The 21,329-nt window shown below is 43.4% G+C and overlaps 1 protein-coding gene across 1 annotated transcript in view; it reads right to left on the bottom strand.

The window, feature by feature from the left end:
* Positions 1 to 21,329, bottom strand: part of AFF3 (ALF transcription elongation factor 3) — a 556,703-nt gene that overhangs the window by 108,725 nt on the left and 426,649 nt on the right. The window contains exon 13 of the mRNA XM_065891597.1: positions 11,753 to 11,804. Within this exon, the coding sequence (XP_065747669.1) occupies positions 11,753 to 11,804 (52 nt within the window). The remainder of the gene's footprint in view (positions 1 to 11,752; positions 11,805 to 21,329) is intronic.

Here is a 21,329-nt window from a genome sequence, read left to right as displayed (position 1 = left end):
GGCTAACCCACACTGTAGCACTTTTCTATGCGAAGAGGACCATGTCTGGTGACATTTCAGAAACCGTCTGGTCTACTTCTTTGTTTTTTGATCTTCTTGGCTGTACCGCGTGGCATGCAAGGTCTTAGTTCTGTGACCAGGGATCGAACCCATGCCCCTTGCAGTGGAAGTGCGGAGTCTTAACCACTGGACCACCAGGAAAGTCCCTGGTCTGCTTCTTGTTTCACTCGGCACAACTTGTTGGCTACAGATCTGGTCAGGATGGAACTGCAAGTGCCCAGGGGCACTGAATTCCTGCAAATGATTTTGCTCCAGTAGAAACAAAAGGTTAAGATAGTCTCCTGAGAAAATCTGTGCTTCTGAGATAACCGGCCCCACTTGGAGAAGATTTGGAAAAGCACAAACACAAACAAAATTTTCCGAGTGCATATCTGGACCAGGTACCTGAATGACTGCAAGTAAATCCTTTCCTATATGAAAGCCCCCAAGCCTGGATACGAGTGATAGCACAGACTCCAAGGAGCATCCAGTCTTGAATGGTTACAATTCTGCAAAAGCTACTGAAGAAAAAAACCCCATAAAAGTCGCAGGACAAAGGGCTATTCCTCTGAGTTAAATAGCAGTGTCCTCCGGAGGGAGATTTCCACTTCCTCTGCCAACCAGCAGCCCGGCTGGCAGCTGTATTTGAGAAGAGCATGCCTATCCAATAATGGTACATGGCCCTTCTTCTGTTTTCTGAATGGAGTCTATTTTGGTGGTACTGATATGCACAGTTAAAAAAGCCTGGCTTAGTTTCCAGAATGTAGCTTCCTCTGAATTCTTCAACTTAACAAAGCCACGATTCTCCGTTTTTGTGTTAATTGCATGTTTGCCCAAATTCAGTGGATCATCTCCTAATCTTTATATAATATTCTCATTTTCCAGATATCCACTGAGGGTCCTCAGATTGAAATTAGTCACGTCCTACGATCCAAGCTGAGTGGACACAACTAAACCTCCATCAATCTCAGGTCCCCAGAGGAGGTCTGAGAAAAAAAGTGAGGAGATGGGGTTGTGAGCCGTTGTATATCTGTGCTCTGTGACATTTAGGTTTGCTGACCATTTCAGTTTTGGAAATGACAGTTGATTAACATAAAAAAAGACAACTACTTTTTTGTGTATCTCCACCAATGCCTGCGCTTCTCACAAATGTTTATAAAGAGTGGCATGATGTAATAAAACTGGCCTTCTTAAAAGAGTTTTGCATTTGCCTCTGGTGACAGTAAAATTTTATTTATAAAATATTACTTAAGTAAGCTTTAGGGCTGTTAAATAAACCAAGAGGCAAAAACCTCCTGTTGAACATTCGTGTTTCACTGACGGTGCCTGAAGGGTTGAATTATGATTACTTCACCCACATGACAAAGATCTGATAGTTTTCAATCAGCGTTATTGTGCTGTTTCCATATTAGAAAGAAACCAACTTGTCAGTATAATTAAACTGGATAGGTAGCTTAGGTTCAACATTAATGCAGGACAAAAAATTTAAAAAACACATAAACTACTCTTTTTTTTTTTTTCTATTTTTGCTGTTAGGTTTAATATATGTAATATATACTTTTTTGTATAGTCATTGAGAACAGGGCATTTCCCAGCATTTAAAAAGTCCTTTAGATTTTTGCGGTTAAATTTTCCTAATGAATATTACGAATGTGTAATTCATCAAGACCAACAAAGCCAGCGTCTTGCACAATATTTTACATTTAGTAGGCATATAAGATTCTTCTCAGAATGACTCCTTTGGAAAAATGTTTCAGCTCTTGTTGGCTACAAATCCCATCTATGATATAGTTCATTTCTAATGTAGGAGAAACTTGAGTTTGGAGCTCACCCCTCAAACCTGGTCCTGATTACTGCTTCAACTCCTGTTTATATAATTCTACACAATTTTGGCAGGATTCAAGAGCACATACCAGGGTGTTGGCTTTTATGAATCTCCTGGGATGTGAATGTCAAGCTGACTGGATGAACTCTGGCCACAAATCCCAGACAAGCACAATGACTCTATTTATTCAGACTTGGCCGCCTGAATGCAGATTGACTCTGTGGGTAATAAATTTTCACAGGCCAAGAACTTCAGCATCGACCAAGCTGATTCTGAGAAGAAAAATACACCCAGGGAAGTGGAGCTGGGCTGCAAAAACCTCCTATATTTTTATTTCACATCTGCATATCATTCAGCTAATACATCTGGTGACGGATGGACACGCACTGCTGATGGCTTCAGAGGTTCTTCTGAAAAGCTCTGCTTTCTGTTATGCAATTGTCATATTAAAAAGGAACAAGGAAAAAAATGACCAGCGGCCATTACAATTGGCAATCTGCTTTTAATATTACACCCAGAGCTGATGTTACTTATCCAGTGACCTCTACGGTAAACAGCAGAAAATTGAGATGGGAGTGTTCCTTGTGCTGCTTCTTAAGAAACCAACGTTAACAAAAGGCAGTTAAGAACTGCAGTTCAGTGCTCAGAGCCATCTCACCACCTATAATCCTGACACCTTGATAAGCGAAGCTTTAGAGTCACTCTAAGAGGACCGAGATTCTTTTTGAGGGACATGATTAGTACTCCATGCATTAAGAATAAGAAAAGAAGTGGCTCTTTGACTTGCAGATTTATGCTAATTACCTGGATATCTTATTAAATGAATTGTGTGTTCTCCAAATATTGACTGGGGATTAAAAGGTAACTTTTCTTCATTGTGAGAAGTAAATGATGCCAGTAGGAGAATTTCCCTCTACAGATTATATCCCAGGATCACTGCCTGTAAAATTAAAACTGTCAGTTTAAGTGGATAAACCATGCTCATTTAAAGAGAAAAATGTAGTTATATAATTAAAATGAAAAGACTGCCTAATACGTACGGATAATGTAATTACTGGAAGCTGCAGGCACATACACAGGCATTTAGTTTGGATCCCTTCTCCTTACTTCCCTGTGCTTATGTATCTGTCATCTCTGAAACACTGGGTACAGTTGACACGATCTTAGCTGCTCCTTGTTGAGTGTCTTATTCACGTGGCCCTGTCCTCATGCCTTAGTGGTAATAATTGCATCTAGATATTTGCTGTGTCCAAGCTTACCCTCCTCACTTGAGAGGCAGAACTCATTTTTTTTTAATAACCTTAAATCTGCCTTTTATTTAATTTTTTTGGCTGCGCCAGGTGGCATGCGGGATCTCAGTACCCCGACCAGGGATCCAACCCGTGCCCCCTGCAGTGGAAGCATGGTGTCTTACCACTGGGCTGCCAGGGAAGTCCCAGAACTCATTTTCTTTTTTTTACTAAATGGGAAGACAGGCAATATAATTCATTTCTCCCTTCCAAATCCATCTAAAAAATGGCTTGAGTACTTAGTACCTTCAGGAATCATTTTGTCTTAAATCTTCTAACTCCTTTACTTTCTTCCAAAGAAACACTGGCGTCTAGAATTGTTAAAACCAAGAGCCACAGGTTTTAACTGGAGATCAAACCACCTGCCACACATATCTTGTGTCCTTCCTTCATTTACTCAGACACAAAATCTGATTCTCAAATCATTTGTCCTGTTTCTAGTTTGAACCTCATCAAGTATGAAAATTATAGGAGCAAACATGAGATTACGACTCCATTTCCATTAAACCTCCACATTTTGTAAACCTGGTCACAATCCTAGCTCTAGAGGTTAGTCAAAATGCTACAGTTTTTGAAAGGGAAGGCTGTGAAGAAATGCACTCTCTTGGTTTTGGAGGCTTCTGTTTGAGATAACTTCTAGAAAGTTATAACCTCAATATGGCTTGGTATGAAGCACATTTAAGAAGTGACTATTGACATTTCTACAGAGATTGGATAAATGCTTTTCTCCTAAATACGTAGGTGATTTGTGTATTTATCTACAGACAATTTTTGTCCTTGGGTCTATGTTTTTTTCTTCTTTGTCAACACTTTTGATCTTTGGATAGGACTAATTTGAAAAAAAAATCAGTGTTTAATTAAAAAAAAAAAAAGGGAGACCCAAAGTCATCTTTGATACTGGACAACAGACAGCAGGAAATACTCTCAATTCAATAACTGTGCATCATTCGTGCATCCATTCAGCAAGTATCCAGCACCTCTGCTGTGCCAGATACAGTTCCTACCCTCAGGAAACTTCCAGTCTGGTTGGTTGAGATACTTAAAAAAGTAAACATAATACACAACTAAAATTATGATGAGACCTAAGAAGAAAGGTTAGGTTATTGTGACGTGGACTAACCACGGGTCCAAGTTAGATAACTGGAGACTCCCTGATGAAGTGAAATTTATACTGCACTTCCAGGATGAGTAGGTATTAATGGGGCAAAAACCAGGGGGGAGAGGCCTATGGAGGGCCTGAGGCAGCTGAGTTTGGCTTGTTGGAGGAGCTGAAAGAAGACCCATGGGGTGGAAGTACCATGAACCATCTCAGTGCGAAGTGAAAGGGAAGCCTTGAGTGAAGCCAGCTGTGTAGGGTACCGTCGGCCAACTACGGGCTCTGGATTTTACCCCAAGTGAAATGCGAACCCATTTAAGATTTTAGACCAAGGAATGACTTGATCTGATTTTGATGCTCTGACTTGATCTTTTTCAAAAGATCCCTGTGAGGAAGTTGTATTATAGAGGGGGGAGAAGAGAAATATGCTGATTTCTACTGGACTGGTTTAGACTAGCCAGGATGGAAAGAGGTGGATGGACTAATATTTGTGAACGTATAGGGATTAGAGATAAAATTAACATTTGAGTGAGGAATAGGGAGTCATCAAGGATGAGCCCGATGTTTCTAGACTTAAATAACTGAGTGCCTGGTAGTTCTAGGTTTAGAAATGGTAACAGTACAAGAGGAACATATTTGTGTGTGGATAGGTAGAGGGGTGGCAAAGACCAGAACTCCAGTTTGGCACAACTTGGAGTTGAAATGCTTGTGAGACATCCAAGTGGAAAAGTCAAATAGGTCTGTGGTTAACAAGAGAGTTCTGAGCTGAGGGTATAATTTTAGAAATTGTAAGTATATAAAAATTGGGGCTTCCCTGGTGGCACAGTGGTTAAGAATCCGCCTGCCAATGCAGGGGACACGGGTTCGAGCCCCGGTCCAGGAAGATCCCACACGCCGCGGAGCAACTAAGTCCGTGTGCCACAACTACTGAGCCTGTGCTCTAGAGCCCACAAGCCACAACTACTGAGCCCATGTGCCACAACTACTGAAGCCTGCGCACCTAAAGCCCGTGCTCCACAACAAGAGAAGCCACGACAATGAGAAGCCCATGCACAGCAACAAAGACCCAACACAGCCATAAAATAAATAAATAAATGTATTTAAAAAAAAAATTGAAGGTCATGGGAATTTATGAGATCATCCAGAGAGAGACAGAGAGACAGAGAGGACGTGGAGAGGGAAAATCAGAAATGCTAAAAGATTCCAACATTCAAGATTGGCTGCAGGAGGAGCAGTCAGCAAAGGAGTCTGAGAAGACACAGCCAGAGGGGCAAGAAACAAACCAGGAGGGTATGGTATTAGACGACTCAATAAAAGTGGGGTAATTAACAGTTTTCAATGCTGTAACTCTTCTGGTGAGACAAAGGACTGAGAAGAGCCTGGTACATGTGCTCTGCAGACCCACTGCGGTCACTGGTGACCCAGTGAGTGGTTCTGGTGGAGAGGAGGGGCAGAAAAGAGTCAAAGGAGTAAGTCCCCAAGTAACTGAGAGGAAATGGGACAAACTTTTGATAAGAGGAAGGCAGTGTCCTCTTATAATAGGGGGGAAGGGAGACAATGAGTGAAGACAAAGGTAGTTGTGTGCATCTGGTTACAGGAAGATGAGGCTTCTCTGTTAGATGCCAGTCAGCATGGTACGCAATAGGGAAGTAAAGATGAATAAGACACAGCATCAGATTCAGGTCGCTCACTCAAGAAATCAGGAAGACAGATAACTAAATCTCATATTATCAATTCTGTGATGGAGGTAGTTACAGGATACCCAGGGAGAAAACTCATAAAATGCCATCACCAGTGAACTGCTGTGAGTTATGTATATATAATGTAATACCCAGAAATACCACTAAAAAAGCTATACAAAGAGATACACTCAAAAATACTATAGATAAACAGAAATGAAATTCTACAAAATGTTCCAGGAAGCTACAGGAATTCAGGGAAGAGAAAACAGAAAAATGAAAAAACAAAGAGAACAAACAGAAGACGAAAAATAAAGTGGTAGACTTAAGCCCTAACATAATTAATTATCATTAATGTAACATTACATTACATTAATTAATATTAGTTAATCACTTTAATTATCAACTAATAATTACACTAAATGTAAATGGTCCAAATACATCAATTAAAAGACAGAAATTGGCAAAGTGGATATGCTGTCTGTAAGAAACTCACTTCAAATACAGGTAGGTTGAAAGTAAAAGAATGGAAAAAGTTATATTATGCAAACATTAATCAAAAGAAACTAACAGTGGCTACACTGATATAGGATAAGGTAGACTTCAGGGCAAAGAAGATTACCACAGTGGAACATACGTAATTATAAAAGGTCAATCCACCAAGAAGATGTAGCAATCCCAAATGTGTGTGCACATTTGGGATGTAGTAATCCCAAATGTGTTTACAGTTTACAGCTGTAAAATATGTGAAGCAAAAACTGATAGAATGGAAAGGACAAATAGACAAAACCACAATTACAGTTGGAGACTTCAACACTCCTCTCCCAACAATCGATAGAGCAACTAGACAGAAAGTCAGCAAGGATGTAGAATATCTCAACAGCAACATCAACCAACAGGTTCTAACTGACATTTATAGAACACTCCACCCACCATCAGCAGAATACACATAAAACATATACCAACATAGATCATATCTTGGGCCATAAAAAATACTCAATGCATCTATAAAAATTGAAATCATACAGGATGTGTACTTAGACCACAATGGAACCAAACTAGAAATCAATACAAGTAAGATCACAGGGAATCTCCAAACACTTGGAAATAAAACAACACACTTCTAAAAGCATCAAAGAGGATGACGTCTCACTGAACTGAATGGCAATGAAAATACAACATACAAAAATTTGTGAGATGTGGCTACAGCAGTGATGAGAGTGAAATGTACAGCACTAAATGCTTATATTATAAAAGAGGACTGGGCACATACCCTGAGAAAACCATAATTCAAAAAGAGTCATGTACCACAATGTTCACTGCAGCTCTATTTACAATAGCCAGGACATGGAAGCAACCTAAGTGTCCATCGACAGATGAATGGATAAAGAAGATGTGGCACATATATACAATGGAATATTACACAGCCATAAAAAGAAACAAAACTGAGTTATTTGTAGTGAGGTGGATGGACCTAGAGACTGTCATACAGAGTGAAGTAAGTCAGAAAGAGAAAAATAAATACTGTATGCTAACACATATATATGGAATGTAAAAAAAAAAAAAGGTCATGAAGAACTAGGGGCAGGATAGAAATAAAGACGCAGACGTAGAGAATGGACTTGAGGACACGGGGTGGGGGGAAGAGTAAGCTGGGACGAAGTGAGAGAGTGGCATGGACATATATACACTACCAAATGTAAAACAGATAGCTAGTGGGAAGCAGCCGCATAGCACAGGGAGATCAGCTCGGTGCTTTGTGACCACCTAAAGGGGTGGGATAGGGAAAGTGGGAGGGAGGGAGACACAAGAGGGAAGAGATATGGGGATATATGTATATGTATAGCGGATTCACTTTGTTATAAAGCAGAAACTAACACACCATTGTAAAGCAATTATACTCCAATAGCGATGTTTAAAAAAAAGAAATCAAAATAAATCAATTTTCAAAAGTAAAAAAAAGAAAAATAAAAGAGGACAAATCTCAAATCAATAATCTAAGCTCCCTCAAGAAACTAGAAAAAAAAGAACAAAACGAACCCAAAGCAAGCAGGAGGAGGGGAACAATAAAGATAAGATATCAATGAAATTGAAAAAAGAAAAACTGACAGAGACTACCAATGAAACAAAAAGCTAGTTCTTTGAAAAGAGCAATAAAATTGATAAAGCTCTAGTAAGACTGACAAAGAAAAAAAGAAGATCTGTATCAAGAATGAAACAGGGGCTATCACTATAGATCCAGACATCAAAAGGACAATGAAGGAACACAACTCTACACACATAAATATGACAACGTAAATGACATGATGGATTAATTACTTGAAGAGCACGTACCACCATAACCTACCCAATGTGAAATAATCCGAATAGTCCTTTAACTATTAAGGAAATAGAATTTGTAAGTTTCTAAAAGTCTCCAGGCCCACATGGTTTCCCAGGAAAATTCTGACAAACATTTAAAGAAGAATTAACATTAATGTTATACAATCTCTTCAAGAAAGAGAAGAGCAAGGAACACTTTGCAGTTCACATGATAAGCCAGCACCGTCCTAATGTCAAAACCAGACAAAGGCAATACAAAAAAAGAAAGCTTCGGAACAATATTCCTCATGAATATAAAAAGACAAGCATGTGAGGAAAATGTAGAGCAATGGGAATTCTCTTATACTGCCGGTGGGAGTGTCAGAAGGTACAACCATTTTGGGAAAATGGTTTGGGATAGTCTACTCAAATTGAACATCCTACAGCACTTCTACTCTTGGGGACAGACCCATAGGAACGTTCCCATACACTCCCCAGAGACCTGTACAAGAATGTTAGTAACAGCACTATTCCAATAGCCCTAAACACCCTCGTGTACGTCAGCAGTAGGACAGGTAAGCAAATTACAGTATATGCACATAATGGAATGGGATCCAGCAATGGAAATGAAAAAACTTCACTTACATGCAATATCATGCATGAGTCTCACAGACAAAATGCTGAGCGACAGAAGCCAGACACAGCAGCGTGCGCTCACGATCCTATTGCTGTAGCTGTGCTTCAGAGACAAGCGCAATTACCCTACGGTGTTAGAAGCCAGGAGAGTGGCTATTCTTTTGGAGGCTGCTGCCCCGAAGGGGATGTGGGAGACCCAAGAGGCTGGTCATGTCTGTGTCTTGATCTGGGTGCTGGCTACACGGGTGAGTGTGGTTTATGAATATTCATCAAGTTGTATTCTTAGGTAACGTGTAACTTTCCTCTATGCCTGGTGTATTCCACTGTAAGTTGACTAAAATAGAAGAAAAAAGCCTACTACTGGATCTGGTGACATGAAGATTGCGGGTGAGCACAAGTTGTGAGGAAGTGGCAGGCTGCAGGGATCTAAGGTTAATTCCAATTTTACAAATGGTGACACCAGAGCACCGAGCAGTTCAGTGACTGGGTTTAAGGCTGCAGAGCCACTGCGTAGCAGAGCAGGGACTTGAACCCAGGGAGCTGCTGAGCTGGTGCTCACTCACTAAACTAGCCTGTCTCTTATTTTGAGAGCACAGAGGCAATGATAAAGGAACATCAAGACGGGAATATGCAAATGCATGAGTGTACGAGGCTACTTTAGGAAGAGCAAACAGCTGTAGCAACTCGATGCTCTTGTGGATGTTCCTTTATCACAGTGGCTACACAGGCTGGTGACCGACAGTCACAAAGACAACCAGGTGTCATGTTAGAAAAGAACAAGGATTTTAGTACACTATATTTATTGAGGCAGGGAAATATACAGTACATTTTTGAAAGATTTTGGGTTAAGAGACAGACTCTGATTATATCTGAAAAAATAATTTACGTTAGGTGCTTAATTATCTCTCAATGCCAGAGAAATGCAGAGCGTGTATGTGTGCTGTGTATATGCACAGGCTCCGCTCTTTTGGGGTGCAATCATATTTCGGTCTTGAAGAGAAAAAAAATTCTATGCCATTAGTGCTTTTTAAAAGCATGGGATTTAGGATTTTGTGATTAGGTCAGGGTATATATAGGATATATAAAGGATAACTTAATATAATCAGTGTTAGAGCAATCACTAAACTGCCACATACAAAACCACTGTCCGGAGTCTCAATTACAAGGGAGGATTAGGGTATGAAAGTCATTCATTCTGTCAGCTGCTTTCATTGTAAAAGACAGGAAGGTGTACATATGTACAGACCGAAAGCAAGAAGGATGTGACTGGTAGATTCACAGTACAATATTTTCCACAGCTACAGACTGAAAAGGAGTAGTTAATGAAGCAAAATGAGTAAACTAAAGGTTCTCACAGCCTTAGAGAATGTTTCTAGTTCATCCTTGATAACTAATTGTTTTAAATTGTGTTTTCAGTGGAAACATTTCCTGGAGATAATTCAGGAAATTCTTTCCAAATTAAGGAAGTCTCGCTGAATGAAACAGTCTGTAAATCCCTTTTCCAGTATCAAGTATACACACTCTACATGTTTGCTGTGACTTAATCCACAGCAAACATAGGTCCAATCCTATCTGGACCTCCACTGGGAAAAAAAACACAAGAGATGAAATCATTTGCTTGTAGACACAAAGACGAGGAACCAACATGAGGGGTGAAATCATTCCCCAGATCTGCCAAGATTGCTGGGCTGTGGATGTCTGACGGGCCTGCTGCATACACCTAGAAACAGATCAATAAATCTCTAAGAAAGCCCGAGTGGCCCTCCTTGCTCAAACTTTCTTCACTTGGGCTTTCCTCAGCTGGCCAATCTAGTTTCAAACTGCATTGAGTTCTATCTCATACCCAGTCCCTTCTTTGATGCCTCACCTTCTCTTACAAGGCGAGCAAGCTTTTCTGTGATCTCACAGTCATATCTGGCTCAGATGCTCTTCCCGGAAATTTCCTTTGATCTCACCTCTACACACTCTCTCAGTACATTATGTGCGTTTGCATGTCTAGACAGCTGCAACACCTGCACAGCATTCCACGATACCTCTGTATAAAATTCACCATTCCAAGATGAACTGGACAGTATACGTGTCTTGTATCACGTGTAAAAATGACACAGAAAACCTCTCTGAATTGTCTTTATACCTATCACGTTTATCCCACCTTGACACGATACAAAACAGGTGATGAGAAAAAGGAAACAGAAGTGGAGGAAAATCTGTCTTTTCATGTTTTCAAACTTGCTTTAAAATACAAACATTTCCTGAAATGCAGAAGTGAGAGTGATGAATGTTAACTGGGTATTTTATCACCTTAACTGACTGATCAGAAGAGTATTTATAAACCCCTGACTGATGTCTCGAGCCGATAAATCAACACCAGGGGAGAACATTTCAAGCACATTTATCACTTAAGACAAACAGGCTATTCTGAGCGCGATTATTTTTTATTCATCGTTTTAGCTCACCTCTACCTTTGCTTCTGCTCAATGTTAATAATATCTGTATAAGACTTCTCAATATTTAATGCTAAAGCATGCTTGTTGCATGCTGACGAGGTGAAGCTCACACATTTGATCTCCAGAAAGCCAGTAACCTTTCCAAAAACAAAAGCTCTATCTCACATTGAAGCCTGATCCCCGGCGGCTTCCTGATAAACAGCTGCTGTTGGCTTTGATGCCATGAAGATCACAGAATTACAGTTTTATGGGAAATTAAAGCCAAGATATTTGAACAGACTGGCCCAATGGCACAGAATCTCGTAATCAGCAGAGGATACCCAGCGTCCTAGAGCATCACAATTGAGCATTTGTATGACTCAGTTAATACCCAGGACAGTCTACCAGATTGGCATCATCATATCACATTCAGAGAACGGCAACATCAAGGAAAATCTTACCTGTTCATTCTCCTCTTCATCGCTACTTAGCTTAAGGTCATCTTCTAGCATTCTGAAAGAGGGAACAAAGAGGTACAGATACTTAGAAAATTCAAGAGAATTTAGCACCAAAATACCTGTATTAGAGCAATGTTTCAGTAATGAGCGTATTAGATTTACTAATTAAAAAAAAATGTTTCCTTTTGAGCCCTTTTCCTCTGATGCACTTAGGAAATTACAAACTGCCACATCATGAAAATAAACCCTCACAACAGCCAAAGGACGTGATGACCTGCTTCAGGAATATGAGGTTTTCGGGTTTCCCTGGTGGCGCAGTGGTTGAGAGTCCGCCTGCCGATGCAGGGGACACGGGTTCGTGCCCCGGTCTGGGAGGATCCCACATGCCGCGGAGCGGCTGGGCCCGTGAGCCATGGCCAATGAGCCTGCGCGTCCGGAGCCTGTGCTCCGCAACGGGAGAGGCCACAGCAGTGAGAGGCCCGCGTACCGCAAAAAAAAAAAAAAAAAAAAAAGAATATGAGGTTTTAAACGAACAGAGTCAAATAGGTGCTTTTCCTTGTGAAGTTGTAATTCCACAATTATTTGTCCAGTGTTTTCCATGTGGCGGGTGCTGAGCTACATCTCCATCACCATTCGTGGGAAGCAGAAGGAGAGAGCGGGCAGAACCCTGCCGAGAGCTAGAAAACCACAAACTCAAGTTCTCAGAGCAGCTGCTGGGCCTTCCCCCATCCAAGATCTGCAAAAGACAGCTGCCTGAACATCCTACTGGATGAGGAAAACCAAATAGGAGGAAACCTTCTGGGAAGACTCTGGGGAGGAACTCCCCAGAGCCCCCTGGGTCCCTCAGCTGCGTCATGACAACCACAGTGGGGAAGCTTACTTTTGGGTCCGTAAGAGTTAAAAGTTAAAAAAAAAAAAAAAAAAAAGAATTTGAGAAAGAATATATGGGTATGTATAACTGAATCACTTTGCTGGATACCTGAAACTAACACAACACTGTAAAGCAACTATACTCCAATATGAAATTAAAAAAAGAGGATATATTAAAAAAAATTAAATTAAAAAAAGAAAGAATTTCAAACATCATTTCTGACGATGATGAAACTGTATTCTTATCAGCATTGCTGATTTATTTCTTTGTAGAATAATCGTTTTCAGATGAACTCATTTCATAAGAAGTCTCACTCAGAAGTGTGTTCTACACACAGATGAATGCAGAGCTCTTCTGTCCAGAGTGAGGGGAAGAGTCCGTCTTTGGATGGACCCTGGGGCTCCAGGGATCAGTGTGGAGGCCACTGAGTCCCTGTGCTCGAAGGCCTCGCTCTCCTCTCTGAAATCACCTTCAAAGTCCAAAGACTGACCCCTAAACTGTGTTGTTTCCTATAAAAGCCAATTACAGGCCTATTGTAGATACATTCCTCTGAATATTTTTATAAGTAATTTCAGTGACTTTTGGGGTGAACTTGGGGTAAAGATCTGCCAGGGCAGGGCGTGGGCCCACTTCTGCCTCTCACGGCTGTGTGTTTGGGGCAAATCAATAAACGGCCCCGCCCCCAGCCCCATTTCCCTCTTTGTAAAATGAAGGGTTGTGCTGGACATCTCCAAGGTCCAGTCCTCCTTTAGCGTCCGAGAGTCTGCAAAATAAATGTGCGCCCTATTTCCTAAAGTAAAACGACTCCTGTATTTGTTCTAAAGAGCACAGTTGTGAAATTTTAAAGCAATTCTTGGTATACCATTTAAGCCATAACCACTAGGACACCAAATCCCCCCTGGCTACAGCTGTTCTACCAGCAGCAAGTGGTATCCTTCTTTTATTATTCAAACCAGAAGCAAACAAGCCAAACACTGGCAAGGACTGCACAGCTGCACCTCAACCGCCCTTTACGTCTGTGTGGCACGTCACTCATTTCCCTTGACCTCGCAAACTTGAACCTGGGCTTCGAAGAGAAGAGATACTGGTGATTTATTATATTAGAGTGCTGTTGGGGGAGAATCTAGGTGAGGACGGTGTTTCATTTGTCCTGGGACACTACTGACCAGCACGGTGATGGCACAGAGTACAGTACCAGTTGGTTGGCTGGGCAGCTACGATTTTTTTTTGTTTTTTTGTTTTGGCTGCGTTGGGTCTTCGTTGCTGCGCATGGGCTTTCTCTAGTTGTGGCGAGCAGGGGCTACTCTTCGTTGTGGTGCACGGGCTTCTCATTGCAGTGGCTTCTCTTGTTGCGGAGCATGGGCTCTAAGCGCACGGGCTTCAGTAGTTGTGGCACGTGGGCTCAGTAGTTGTGGCTCGTGGGCTTAGCTGCTCCGCGGCATGTGGGATCTTCCCGGACCAGGGCTTGAACCCGTGTCCTCTGCATTGGCAGGCGGATTCTTAACCACTGCGCCACCAGGGAAGTCCCCCCATGATGATTTTCCTACCCAAAGGCACAAATACGTTTCTGATGAAAAGGACCAGAGAAGTCAGGACAGTTTCTTACCCCCCACTCCTCACTCCCTCTTTTGGGGTCAGCTGCCAACTGCAATTCGGTTTAATCTCAAGGACTGCCCTGTAAACACTGGGTGTTCACAGTGTGGGTGGTCCCGTCAGGGGATGGGAAGGGGGAGGGAAGGACACACAATCGTTTTTAATGACCCGCCGTTAGATGGAAGTCACGTCAAGGGTGCCTGAGTAGTTTCATCTGTGTATGGGCGACAGTGTGGACAGATTTGAAGGCCATGGCCAACCAGAGCAAGATGCCCCTAAATGTCCCAAAGCAAGGGATCTTAGCTTGGCCGCACACCCGTCCTGTGACTCGGCTACCACATGAAGCTGGCAGAGTAAAAGCCGTGTGTGGGGTTCCTTTTAAGGTAGGGAGTAGAACTTGTTTTGTTTATTCTAGGTGCACGCTAAATGTGTCAACACATGAACATGTGTCTGGTTGAATCTCAGGCTGCCTTTCACACCCCTGATCCTGGGAGAGTCACACCTCTGGGCCATGGTTTCGTCATTTCTATAGTGAGACTCAGCTCCCTTGTCATCCCTTCCAGAAGAAAAGCAGTCAGAGATCCACCTCACTTTGGGAATAGAAATTATCACTGAATTTACCTCTCTTATGTTAAAAAAAAAAAAAAAAAGATTAATTGTGTTTCTGGTCTGAGATCCAAAAACAAAGGATCAAATGTAAAAACATTCTGTATTCAAGAGAGGCTTGGAGAGAAGTTAGACTCCAATAAACTTCAGAATGTCTTGGAAAAATGGGAACACCGAGACTGACAGCTCGTTCACATCGCACAGTAATCCTGTGAGCCTGCTGCTACCAGCACGAGGGACCGCATCCCTGGAACAGATGGTCACCACTGCCCGGCGCCCCAGACCCCAACAGGCGTGCGCTGAGATGACTCAGTCTCAAGGCCACCCAAGAACACGCCCGGCCCTTCTACATCATTCTGGCCACAGTGGAGTCCCTGTGACTCAACTTCCAAAGCACAGTGCTGGCCCCTTTTAATGCTGGGAAAACCAGAGTGTCTCCTTAGAGAGCCTGAGGAGGAGCTGAGGAAGATGTGAAGTTAGAGAAGAATACGGAAGAGCTGGGACCACTTAGGAGCCTGAGAGCTGTCCTCATTTGGTGAAGGCTGTGTCTGCCTCCATCGAAACACACAAATGGCACCATCGGAGCAGACTGCCCCCAAATCTGATCCCACCTGCTCGACAACATGTTCATCATCTGTCTATTTTCAGAAGGAATTACACTGGCGTAAGTAAATTAAACAAGAATAATAATAACAAAAGTTTTAAACCAAGAATGAAAGAAAATGCAAAGTAAGTGTTGGTTAGGACACAGGGCAGAGATGGAGGATACCTGACTCTGTTTTTGAAAAAGCAAGGAAGGCCAAGACTCTGATGCTCTGAGGCGTTGAGGATGGAGACTGGGAAGGGTCATCAGCACATAAGTGCAGGGCCCGTGCTTCAGCATCACACTGACTCGCAGGGCACCCTGACGCACCTCTGCATCCCTACACCCCCCTCACCTGAGCACCACCAGGCCTTCCTCCCGATGGTGACGCCCACCCACCCACAGCCACACTCCTTCCATGTCCCTTGGCGCCCACTCCCCCTTCGTGTCCCCGCAGCACCCTCTTAGGTGTCCCAGCTCCTGTCCAACCTGACCTCATTCAACCCTACCTCGAGGCGGGTGCTGCCGGAGCAGCAGACCTCGGGGGTCTGAGCACAGACTCTGGAGTCAGACTGCCTAGGAGGAATCCTGGCTCTGCCACTCAGCTTGCTTATTAGCGCAGAATCTTGTGCGGAACCAACATTCAACACATGTTCCTTTTTCATTAGTATTCCTCTTTTACCTCTGAGGGCCATGCCTTGGAGCGTTTAAGAAACTTGCATGCGTAAACAGTTTGGGACAGAAGATGTTTCTGTAACAGTGCCTTAGAACTAAGCCATTTGCTCTGTTCTCAGGCCATGTTGAGAAGAAAAGATGACGTTTTCTAGAGGTTGCGGAGGGGGATCTATTTTAGGATATAACTGCTGCCATGGTTGATCGATCTGACGTGAGTTCGTGCCTGCAGAGGACAGAAAACATGGCCACCAGCCCGAGTGCACAGGGGACTATCCTGGGAGCCTGATGACAACAGCTGAAATAAAACAGATAATAAAATCAAACTCTGCGAATGAAGGCCGGAGAGCAGAGGTGCAGCCAGAGGTACAGAGAAACCTGGACTTCGTGCCCTGAGCACCTGAGCAGCTGTCACACTGTGTCCAGAGCACTTCCGGTCAGTGCCTGGTGGTAACTTCACAGTGGAGTCTGACCAGACAGCTGACTTCACAGTGGGACCCTGACAGGACCGAGGCAGGATTTTTTTTTTTAAACATGCAATTAGGTGATTCAGATTCTATCCATTTTTCACTGGTGAACTGTGCGGACAACAGTTTCTTAAAATTATTGTCCCAGGAAAATTACAACATGCCCCCTGAACACCTGGTACAAAGGGTCAAAAGGTTTGAGCCACGGGCTGAAGGCTCTTATGCTTTCACGCAGGGACAGAGGGTCCCATGGGAACTGTGTAGAGGAAGGGTATGTGGAGGTTTGCCTCTGAGCTCAGATCGGGGAACCCAGTACAAACATTTCCATCTGTGGTTTGCCAAGGACCACCTCAGGTGAACCTCTCTGCTTCTGGAAGTGAAGGATGAAGAAAACACTGCCTCACCACCAACAGTAGAATTGGCATTCAAACTCCCAATCACCTACACATTCAATTTTCTACTGCGTTCTTTCAGTGGTGGGCACCTATCTTTGGAAAGCATACTGTCTCCCAGGGCTGGTTCTTCTCACAGATTACATTCAAATCAGCATTGCCATTTTAGCCATTTTTAAGTGCCTTAAAATTTTGAAGGTCTGGCATAATGAACTCTCACGGAACCCAGTCGCCTCATCTGAAGGTAAGGCCCTCAGAAAAGGGAGGAATTCAATACAACCCTTGCAACTTTACTATTTGATGATGGTAGCTTCCCTGTGTGTACTATTTTTTAATTGAGCAGTAGACAACTTTACATTGTAGCTAGTGCTTTTATATATATATATATATTTTTAAAATAAATTTATTTATTTTTGGCTGTGTTGCATCTTCGTTGCTGCACGTGGGCTTTCTCTAGTTGTGGCGAGCAGGGGCTACTCTTCACTGCGGTGCGTGGGCTTCTCACTGCAGTGGTTTCTCTTGTTGTGGAGCACGGGCTCTCAGCACGTGGGCTTCAGTAGTTGTGGCATGTGGGCTCAGCAGCTGTGGCATGTGGGCTCTAGAGCGCAGGCTCAGTAGTTGTGGCACACGGGCTTAGTTACACTGCAGCGTATGGGATCTTCCCGGACCAGGGCTCGAACCCATGTCCCCTGCATTGGCAGGCAGATTCGTAACCACTGTACCACCAGGGAAGTCCCTGGTGCTTATATTTTTGAGGTCCACAATTTCTCAGGAAGCAGAAATAGTAGCCTACCCATAACAGATGGCCAACTGCTTCTAGGGCTCATCTGTATCTTACACAGGTATTGCAAACGGGCACATTAACTACCTTCAAATATAATGGCAGTCATTTCACAGAGCAGCCGTTTTTAATTAATAGGGTTTTCCTGGAATTACTTGTCATTTGGGGCCCTTATCAGATCTGAATCCTTTAGTTCTTCTAAGTTCATTTCATTTTGCTATGTCTTAATGGCTTCTTGAAAACCTGACTTTTATATGGGCTGTTTGGTTTGCAGATTTGTTTCTATAGCCGGTGCTTCTATGATCTCCACCTATTTGAGATTTAAAGCCAAAGGCAAATGTTTATGAATCCCCATTAAACATATTCCTATATGCAAAATGGATAAAGAAGACGTGGCACATACATACAATGGAATATTACTCTGCCATAAAAAGAAATGAAATTGAGTTATTTGTACGGAGATGGATGGACCTAGAGTCTGTCATACAGAGTGAAGTAAGTCAGGAAGAGGAAAACAAACACCGTATGCTAACACATATATATGGAATCTAAAAAAAAAAAAAAGGTTCTGAAGAACGTAGGGGCAGGACAGGAATAAAGACGCAGACGTAGAGAATGGACTTAAGGACACGGGGAGGGGGAAGGGTAAGCTGGGACAAAGTGAGAGTGGTATCGACGTGTATACACTACCAAATGTAAAACAGATAGCTCATGGGAAGCAGCCGCATAGCACAGGGAAATCAGCTCGGTGCTTTGTGCCCACCTAGAGGGGTGGGATAGGGAGGGTGGGAGGGAGACGCAAGAGGGAGGGGATATGGGGATATAAGTATACGTATAGCTGATTCACTTTGTTATACAGCAGAAACTAACACAACAATGTAAAGCAATTATACTCCAATAAAGACGTTAAAAAAAAAGACATTTTCTATAGTGCATCTCATTGAAACCTCACAACAACCCAATGATTAAATGATAGTACTACTAAAAAAAAACCATATTCATATACGCAAATATCTATTCTAACAATTAGCTGTGCATGATAAACCTATCTGTTATGCAAGTCCACCTCTCTGAAGGAATCCAATCCATCCTCTCCACTGCTTGGAACACAGGAGGAGAAGTTATAAAACTCATTTCACTGTTTTTGAAGTCCACTGCTCTGTCAGGGTCAGCACTACCATCTGCCTGGGCTTATTTTCAAAAACACTTGACCACCTTCCTCTCCACATTCGTTCAGAAGAATTTAGCTCGTGCCATTCCCCAGTTAACTGGGAACCAGGACGGCTAGGACAGGCTCAGCCTGGGGTTGATGATGTAGCGCATCCAAGGCACAAATGAAAGAACTTAGTCTGGAAGCCAACGTAGAAATCAGGAACGAGACAAAGGGTGGTCTAGATGACCTGAGAGTTTCCAGCTCTGATGCTTTCCTACCTGGGTTTCCTACCTACATCTTTTGAGGCAATGTGGAGCATAGGGAGATGGTTTCTGTTCACACACATCTTCTTCCTGGACCCCCTCTTCCTAGGATTGGTTCTAGCTGTCAATGAAATCACAAATGATCTTCTGATTCTGCCATGTTCAACCTGGGGCGAAGGTGTCCTGTACCTCTTCTGTTTAAGAACAATAGGTTCCAATGGTCCTTTTCTTCCGCTTATATGATAAGTCCACCTGCGACCTTGACACAGGCCTGTGTCATCTCATTTCTTGCTACTTCAGACCCTCGCAAAAGCCAACCTCATTCAGGAGACCTGTCAAACCCTGGTGAGATACGGGATGAACGTGTGTCTTCAAAATCTCAGTCAAGCAACCGCCTTTCCAGAGAGTCCCATATCTAGTATATTAATACAGAATAAATGGAAATCAAAGGAAGGTAAAAATCAACACTAATAAAAGGACACAGTCTGTGGTACTAGAGTGTGGAGTGGTGGAATGAGGCTGGCCAGCATTGAGTCTGAGTTCTGTCCGTAACCAGCTCTGTAAACTTGGGCAAAGTGTGCACTCACTCTGGATATTATTTCCACATCTCTAAAACGAAGCTGGGATAAAATGACCTCTACAGCCCCTTGTGGCTCTGAATTCTGACTCTCTGCCTTTACCAATGCGTGGAAAGTCCAGTTAGATTGTTGGAGATTTAGAGGGTTCCCTGGATCTGAGCTGATACGACTCATAAAAGTAAAACTGACAGGTTGGAATCTGAGTCAGGATCCACACTGGAGTCAGGAGCCTGGGGTGAAGTCCGGTTACTTCTTTGAGCACTTACTTCCTCGTATGTCAGGTAAGACATTTCCCATCGCTGTTCTAAAAATTCAATAGGAAATGGACACGGCAGTGCTTTTAGATGGTAGAGTGCTACATAGAATGTTTGACTACTTCTGGAAACATTGCGCACGTGATATGGTGTGTAGGACAGAGCCTCGCCCTCAGGCAACAGCCTGTGACTCTATAATACCAGAGCAGCTTCTCCTGGACCAGGAACAAAGGCAATAATCAGACTGAACCCCAGAGCTCCTGCACCAGGTGGCCACAAGGACTGGACTGGGAGATGGTGCCAGTTCACCAACTGGGCTTGAGACCAGGGAAGTGTTCTTTCCTCTGTTACAAACTAATCAATTGTCTCTAGGTATTTTCTAGACGCTTCCTTAGTACAGTGAAATGTGACCCCAAACACACATCCAACAGCTTTTGGGTAAAAAAACTAGATTCATCTTTTTCTTTTCTCCTAACAGCAACTGCAAATAAAATCAGATGACACATATGCTAAATGATGAGCAGAGCAACAGAGCCATCTGCCGAGCCCCCAAGGAGCCTTCGTCAAGTCCTCTAGGCTCTGGTCCACCCGGCACCAGAACTATACATCCTCGCAAACGCTCTGTGTCGGCAGGATCCTTCATTCTTTCTAAGGAACAATGTGTCCCCGAGCTCCACCACGAAGGCACATTTAGAAAAGCATGAAGTCACAAAATATTCTTCCAAGTAACTGAAAACGGGACGCTAGCGGCCAAGGGAAGTTCCTCATCAGATCAGTCCTCTGGGGCAGGTGGACTGCCGTAGGACGCGGAGGTGCTGTGGGAGAATGTTTACAGAGAAAAGCGGCCTTAGCAGGCCACCTGATCTGACCTCCAGCCCTAGGGAAGCAGGAAGCTCCCTCCACAGGCACCCTGGGAGTCAAAGCTGGGCCAGTGGTTCTCAGACTAGAGCAAAAGCAGCATCACCTGAGGGCTTGTTAAGACACCGGTGTCTGGGCCCACCTCCAGGGGTGGGAAGGGGCCCCCAAATTTGCATTTATAGTAAGTCCCCAGGTGATGCAGAGGCTGCCGGGCAGAGGCCTCAGTTTTAGAAGCGCTGGGCTAGGCCATCACCTCCTGCCCGCAGAGGTTTATCACATCTCTAGTCAGCTACTGAAAGTCGAGAGCCTGTGATATGGCCCCTTGAGCCACCTCTGAGGGCATATTGGGGCCTGTGGTCTGGGTGGATGGGTGGGGGGCCTGGGGCCCTGAGGATGTGTACTCCTCCCCAGATCTCTCCCAGTTTGCCCTGGCCCACAGGGTAGGACCCCAGAGAGGACCAGGGACCCCCTCCTCTCACCCCCAAATCTGCTAAGGAAAAGAGCTCGTT

This window comes from Phocoena phocoena, chromosome 14 (assembly GCF_963924675.1).
Source record: "Phocoena phocoena chromosome 14, mPhoPho1.1, whole genome shotgun sequence".
NCBI classification, from domain to species: domain Eukaryota; kingdom Metazoa; phylum Chordata; class Mammalia; order Artiodactyla; family Phocoenidae; genus Phocoena; species Phocoena phocoena.
Note: the sequence above shows the minus strand (reverse complement) of the source record. Positions and strands in the feature narration are given on the sequence as shown.